This window comes from Prinia subflava, chromosome 1 (assembly GCF_021018805.1).
Source record: "Prinia subflava isolate CZ2003 ecotype Zambia chromosome 1, Cam_Psub_1.2, whole genome shotgun sequence".
Taxonomy (NCBI): domain Eukaryota; kingdom Metazoa; phylum Chordata; class Aves; order Passeriformes; family Cisticolidae; genus Prinia; species Prinia subflava.
The window spans coordinates 62,846,142-62,853,739 of record NC_086247.1 but is presented as its reverse complement, the minus strand read 5'-3'; the positions used below and the strand labels follow the sequence as shown (position 1 = coordinate 62,853,739).

The following is a 7,598-nucleotide window of genomic DNA, read 5'->3' as shown; positions in this document are numbered from 1 at the left end:
TATGAATAAAAACTCAGAGAAGTAAGAGGCCAGTTAAAGTGCTATAGGTGCAATGCTGGGAATATGGCAATTATAACTTCAAATATCTGCATGCTGTTGTTTTTATGATTGCGTGTTAACTCCATTAAGTTTTCATGCACACTGGAATGCTATGAATGACAAGTGGCAAAAATTGCTTTGAAACAATTCCTTGCTGTGACACTTTAAGGAGAACATTGCATTAACAGTTTATTTCAATAATACAAACTTCCGAGAGACTGGAAATTAAGTGTTCCAAATGAGCGTTAAATATAGCACAAGAAGTTTTGGTTTTAATGGACAAAGCCTGTTCCCACTAAATGTACCCTTGTACTGCCAAGAGGGCTTTGAAATAAAATAAAGTGGCAAGTTTGAGGCTATTAGTGTCAGAGTCAGACAAGCCAAGCAATTGTAAATTAAGCTGATCTCAGTATTAAAGAAATCTCTTTGCATGAACTCCTCCTTCCCTTTCATGTTCCCCTTCACTCTGGAAACTGAAGTTATTCCCTGGAGAAGGCACCTGGCTTCTAAGGCATTTGCTGAAGCATGAGAAATACTAAAGATGACTGCTTGAATCATTTCCAGATAACAAATTATCTTTATTTAAAATCTGATTTTCATTAATGCTCAAAGTGCAGAAAAAGAAAATTAAATTCAAAGAAACTTACAAAAGCTTCTTGTAAAATGACAGTACTCCTCAGCAAAATCTTAGGTTTATAAACTACAGATTAGTCAAGTCTATAACGCTAGACTGAATTATAACAAGAACTGGTTTTTGCAGAATTTCCTTCTTTGGTAAAACTCAGAAGGTATCACTTTTCATTATGAGGTAAGCAAGGTTTGCCAACAAAGATTTTCATTTAAACTGAAAAGAAGGACACAGAAAATGAACAGCAAACAGGAACAAAAAAACCAGTTTTCACCTTTCAGAGTCTGTGACAAATCAGGACAAGTCAATGAAATGACAGTCTCCATCTCTGAATAGTCTCTTTGTCCAAGTGGCTGCAATGAACAACCTGCTCATAACCCTCATGTAGTGTTACGTCTGACATCCCTTCTGAGTGCTTTGGATGCCTCAGGGCCTGGCAAATGCCAGTGGAGGTCTGGACAATTGAGTCAAACTTCTGGTGTAGCCCAGTGAGACACTGGGGTTTGAGGCCCCGGTGCTGGTACCGACCAGACCTCTGCTGCCTGGCGTGGAGTGTAGGAGCCGCTGTCCGTGCCAGCCCTGACACACAACACAGGACTCTGTCTCCCTTAGCTCCTCTCAAAGGCAGAACAAGCACCCATGAGCTGTCAGTACAGCGAGGAGCATGGATAAAATCTTTAGTTATGTACTGAGAGCACTCAGGTAATTGGAGCACCAAGATCTTCTTGCCTTTACTTGCAGTACTTGAATCTTCAGAAAGATTAACATAGTGTCAGAGGCTTCTGATGACATGTATTTTAATTCCTGATGGTTTGCATTTTAACTGGTTAACAAAAATGATGTTTACGACGCAGAAAATTATTTCTACTTGTAATTATTGTGACTTTTGTTTCAAAATTGCTACAAAATCAAGTTATAAAAATGTATTTTTAAGGATATGCTAGTGTTACTATTCAAAAAAATCCCAGCCAATATCATGTAAATGGTTTTATTCTCAAAAAAAGTCAGAAATATAAAATATTTTAACATTCTTTCTGTTTAAATATTGGTGACAGATTACACATTTCCTCAAATAAAGTGCTGTTTTTACAAATAGGTACTATGTTTTTATTTTTACTGCTGTTCTAACCTCATAATATTGAATAGATAAAATATTTTTTGGTTACTGAAGAATCCAGCATTACTTCTCCTTTCTATTTCTTCCCATGAAATAATTATATTTTCAATCTGGACTCCTTTATCTGTATCCAATCAATAGAGGCATTTTTAGCTTACATACTTCTCCATGTAGGTGTCACAATTTGTGGTGACAAGGCCTTCTTGCCTTCTTCTGCGCTTTTGTTGCTCTTGACTGTGCCCACAAAGGTCTCCCATGGGTTCTTCATGTATGGGCAAGAGTGGAATGAAACATCCATCTTCTTCCATGTTCATCCATTCATCCCGCTCTTCTGACTTTGCTCTTCTTAAATCCAGACCACTGATGCTTTGACCAATTCCAAACTTAGGCTGAACTACAGAAGCAATCTCTTTATTATTTTCTTTTGACTTTCTCTGGGTTTTTTCATTTTAAGCATGTTACTGCAAAAAATCCTATGTCAGTGCAGTAAGGACTAACTTTTCAAATTTTCATTTGTATGGATTTACTTAGTTAGATGCCAAACTTCATCATAAAACAAACAAACAAAAAAAGAACAAAAACACTTTGGTTCCAGTAGCTACCTTTTAGAAGAAATAACTTCTTGTGGTTTTAAAGAGCAGCCAGGAGCTGTAAGAGAGAAAAAAAGAAGTCTGAAAAACTGCAACCAGCAAGACTCATAGCTGTAAACAAGAGAGTAATTCCACAATAACTGGAAACATGCCTACATTTCCCAATATACTTGTTATACCAGTATCTAAGAGTTTGATCCTGTAATTAATTTTAATCATCTTAAGCTGTGTCCTGTAAGGAAAAGGTATAAAAAGTCAAACTCGTGTGTGAAAAGGTCACCTACTGCCACAAAGTTTCAAGAATCCTTCTTTTCTCAATGTGCATGTTTCCAGTAAGTGATTACCTGAATCCTTTATGATTTTAATATGCAAGTCTGTATTGATTTTGCTTCTATTTTTACTTCTTTCTCCTCTATCTCTAACTCTCTCCTCTGGATAATTTCCACTTGACGTTTTTGAGTCTGATTCCAAAAATGAGAAGTAAATACACAAACAACTCTGTATCTGCAATGTATCTATCAATATATGTAATATACTATAATATGTAAAAAGAAACCAGAAAACCAAAATTTCCATTAACTACAGAATGAAAAGAATGATTTTTTTTTCAATGGCATAGCTACTCTTCATTTAAACTTTTGTCTGGAGAATATTCACAGTTCATTCTTTTGCTATCTATGTCTTGCCTTTGTTCATTGCCCCTACCAGATGTTTGGATTTTCTCTTTTCTTCCCACCTATCAGAAGTGTTGTTTAGATAGAGGAGAGCAGCTGGATGCCTGTAACAAGTGACAAGGCTCGTCTTTTTCTTTCAAATATTTCAATAAACTTGGCATTAGAAGGCAACTAAGTTAAATGGTAGTTAGCTTTACCTCCTACCAATCTTAATGGGTTTTTTCATAATGAGTTTAAGAAATGTCTTAGCAGAAAAAGATTGTGTCCTTCTGAATATAAACCTTGGATGCTCTCTTGCGTTTTTCATGTCATTTCTGTAAAAATGGCAAATTCTGTTGCAAGCCATAAACAGGCAAGGGAACTTCCATGAAGTATTTCCAGTTTTTATCAGAGGATTTAACATGTAACACTTTGTTACTCATCTGTTATAACTAGCATATAGGATTTTATGTCTACTCTTCTACTCTTCTTCTTCTGGAGGAAATTATTTCAGTTGCTTTTTGCCTCTCCTCTTTTTTTTTTTAATAAAAATCCACATGACCTTTTTTCAGCTTCCCATTACTGATTAGGTAAGTTTGGGTTGAAACGCAGCTCTGTCTTCTTAGGTGTCATTTGTTTCAATTAACCTGCAGACCATTGCCAGATCTGTTCAACCTCTTGATTGCACTCAGTTAATGAAAGCATGAATCGTAACACAGCCCCCTTATAATATAATATAAAATATAATTTTGTATTGGTTAAAATAAACTACACAATTAGTCCTGGCAATTAGCCATGCAGAAAGTCCATTTTTTTTTTACCAGAATCATGTAAGCAAAAGGTCATCTCAAACCACAAACAGAAACTTTTCCTGGGACAGCATTATTTGTTAAATCCCATTCTCTCAGAAAGCTGGACTATATGCTGCCACTTGCTGTTTTGCTGAAGTTGGAATCCAGACGAAGGAGAAGCATTTTGTTCCTCAGAGCAGTCATTCTGCCTCATGCCTCCATGGGCTGGTCATCTGCTCTAAATGGTGAAGCAATATTCACTGGGCTATAAAAAAGCTGTATCTTCCAAATAGTTTCTCTTATAAAGGACAGGGTGCATTGTCAATTGTCCAAGATGTAATAGTAGCCAAACTACCAAAGTGTCAAAACCCGCCAAAACGTTCAGTCTTGGAATGAACAATTTTATCAGAATTTTCTACAAACGACCAATTAATTTCCATTAAAAAAAGAGACGGAGGCAACAGTCCCCATGCAAGTTCTGTGTGCCTATTCAGAATTCATGGTGCCTCCAAAACTAATGGCTTAGAGGTCCAGAAGCCTCTGAGTCATTCACACTGCTCTGCCTTATGCAGGTCAGGCAAGGACTGGAGCATGCAATTCACACAGCCTAACCTAGTGTCCCTGGCATGCGGTGGGGAGGAAGGATTCCATTTCAGAAACCTTCTTTATGTGGAAGTCCAAGATATCTTAACCTGAAATACTAGCAAAAAAGAATATGAAATAAATGCACAAAGCAAGTAATAGCAAATTTCTAAAATGTCCTAGAGAAGCAGAAGTATTAAGCAGCTGAACTGCTGTGTACAGAGCACGGTTGTTTACACTGTCACATAACTGAGATGTGGTAACAGTGATGCAAATCTTTTTAATGGTTCAACAGGAAATGCAGAGAAATGGAGACCAGTGAGATGGACAGTAATACCAACCAGATTAGTGAAAACTGTAACAATCTGAAATTTTGTGGATAACAATCAAGAAGGGATTTTAGAAGTCTTGCCTCACCAAAACTAGAATTTCTTGAAGGTGCCAACAATCTTGTAGATAAAAAGAGGTCCATTTGATGCTTGGATTTGGACACGGCATTTCACAAGGTCGAACGTTAGCTCTTAAGATAATAAGGAACTCAAAGGATAAAATAAATTTTCTTGTGTGGATAAATAATCTGTTAGGGAGGCAGAGGACAGAAGGCTGCAGTAAACAGTGATTTTTTCCATAGCAGAGAGATTCACCCCTAGTATTTCATAGGGATCTGCATGAGAATATTCAGGATATGAACAGTACAGTCAATATATGATTTTGAAAGGGCATATAGAGTGAAGGGAAAAAACGCCCTAAGTTATCCATGTAAATAAAAAGTAAGGTAAACAGAAGGCTGGCAAAAAGACTTCATGTGAGTCAAAACAATAAGATAGTGACAAAATTTGGTAAAGATAAATATGAAGTAATATGAATTAAGGCAAATGGAAAAGATGTATGTGTGTTTATACAAAATTATAGGCTGTGAGCTCAAACTCAGTAGATCAACTGGGTTGTAAGAGGTAATTCAAATTAATACCAATTCAGTCTTCAATTATACCAACATAGAAAAGTACCAGAAATAACTAGGAAAGGGCAAGAGAATGGGAAGCAGAGAACATGACTGAAAAACAAACATCACTCTGTCATGTAAATCCATAATATGCCTACATATTGAATATTGTATGTTAAGCTGGTATCTCCCAAGTCTGAAAAGATAAGAGCAGAAGAGGAAAAGAGGTTAGAAAAACTATGTTATAGGGAATCACAAAGCAGCCTATAAGCCTTCCTCTTGGAAAAAAAAATTGAATGAAAAAGAATATCACAATGATCTGTAAAATCATCAGTGGCATGGATGCAGTGAACAGGAAACGACTGCTCACTGTATCTTCTGGTCCAGTACGATGAAGCAAATGAAGTCAGGACATGGCAAATTCACAGCCAATGAAAGCAAGCAGCTCTTCTCATCAGTGCCAGATGAGACTGGATGACAAAGTTGAACAGAACTGTATGGACCTTGGATCTGACTTGGTACAGCTGCTCTTACGCTCTAAAATATTACACATTTCTGGAAATTACTTCAAGTTGCAGAGGCTGCATAAGGACTGCACTGCTACTTTTTACAATAAAAAGCAGCTTACCTGGTGCAGAAACTTCTTTTAGCTACATGTTCTCTTCCTCTTCTCTGTTAGTGCTTCTACTTCTGTTTCACAGCCAAATCTATATCATGGAGCTCTTACACACAAAAACCCAAAAGCCAGATCTCTGATGGCAGTCCTCTTGCAGTGTCTTGTCAAAAGCTCAACAGGAGCAACTGTTGCCTCCATTCTTACAAAAGGATGTTCTCCCCAACTCTAAGCCACCATTCTTGTCCATTGATGTCTTCAAGACACTTAAGGTCAGCAAGTTGCTTGGAGATTACACCTCTATGCTTCTTTGGTTCTTGAGTAATTCCAGTTCTTTGTGCCATGTAATCAAATCCCAAACAGCTTCTGCTCACCTAGTAATACCTACAGAAGAGGCTCTTCAGCTCTGGGATGTTACCAAGAGACATCCAGAAGTTCCCATACATGCTGACTATGCTGAGAATGGAAAGTTGCACAATGCATACAGAGACACCTGACAGTGGCTTTCAACCAAACAGACTAAACAGAATACTGGAAGTAGCCCACATTCACTATCTACCCCAGCAATTCCCAGTTTTTCCCAAGATATCAGTAGGCCAACAGTCAGCATCTGCTTTCACACATCTAGAGAAATGCAGCTGACTGAGATTAGAACTGCGACTAGCTCATTATTAAGGTTTCCTAAAGTATTCCTCAAATGCTTGAATTATTTAACATATGAATGTTAAACAAATGAAATTATTTTGTGAGTGGATGAAAGCATCAAAATAAACAATTGAAGAAGAAGCATTTTAAACCTGGTGAACTTCTCAAGGCTGTTCAATGGCTTCCGTTGTTGCTACTAAAACATGGATACAGAAGTACATGTGGGAATAGGTTATGCCCCATGCTTTAATCTGGAGCAACAGATGAGTATCTGCCTTTGTTTCAGGTGGCTGGCAGGACAGAGATTTACAGATTTTGTATCTGAGAGTACAGGAAATTTATTCAATTATTACAGGTCAGCAACACCTTCCTGTACGTTTTGGTTGCAGACAGTGCATTTTAAAAGGCAATTTCTCCAGCTTGGCAGCAGATAACACTGGTGCTTGGAATACATGTATTCCAAAGAAACCAACTACAGATAAGAATACAAAAAAACCACCTATCCAAAATAACTAAATGTATATGTATATTATATGTTTATGTATACATAAACATACAATTAACATAGCTGCCTGAACTATTACACTGAATTGTAAATCTTGAATATATTTATTCTACCTGATCATACTAAAGTGTCTCCTATAAAGAATATGCAAAAGTTAATTAAGTATCATACAGGAACACCTCCCACTGATGCTGCACATATACATACAGACACTACAGACAGTATACTATATACTCTAATTTGCTATACTTACATCCATTTTCCATGTTTAGTATTGCACAACAAAAATCTTATCCTTATTTCAGATAATAATGACGGGTGTAAAAACATCTTATAGATATCTCTACTTTTTATGCTGAAATCTTCTCCACAGTCTCAGAGACACATATCATTTGCCAGGAAAGCAGCTAACTGGCTTGTTTGTCACGTTCTGTCTTCCAGCCAGTATTAAATAAAACATCTACACATTTGGACATTAGGAAGACTCTTTCA

General features: G+C 36.9%; 1 protein-coding gene across 4 annotated transcripts in view; it reads right to left on the bottom strand.

The window, feature by feature from the left end:
• Positions 1–593: 593 nt before the first annotated feature.
• The window catches only part of ANKS6 (ankyrin repeat and sterile alpha motif domain containing 6), a 41,050-nt gene continuing 34,045 nt past the window's right edge, over positions 594–7,598 (bottom strand). For 2 of the 4 annotated variants that reach the window (XM_063398416.1, XM_063398385.1), the window contains exons 17-18: positions 2,387–2,432; positions 594–2,178 (exon numbers count right to left, since the gene is read on the bottom strand). In XM_063398416.1, coding sequence (XP_063254486.1) covers positions 2,169–2,178; positions 2,387–2,432 — 56 coding nt within the window. In that variant the 3' untranslated portion in view covers positions 594–2,168. The other 2 variants (XM_063398406.1, XM_063398395.1) reach the window with 2 other exon arrangements.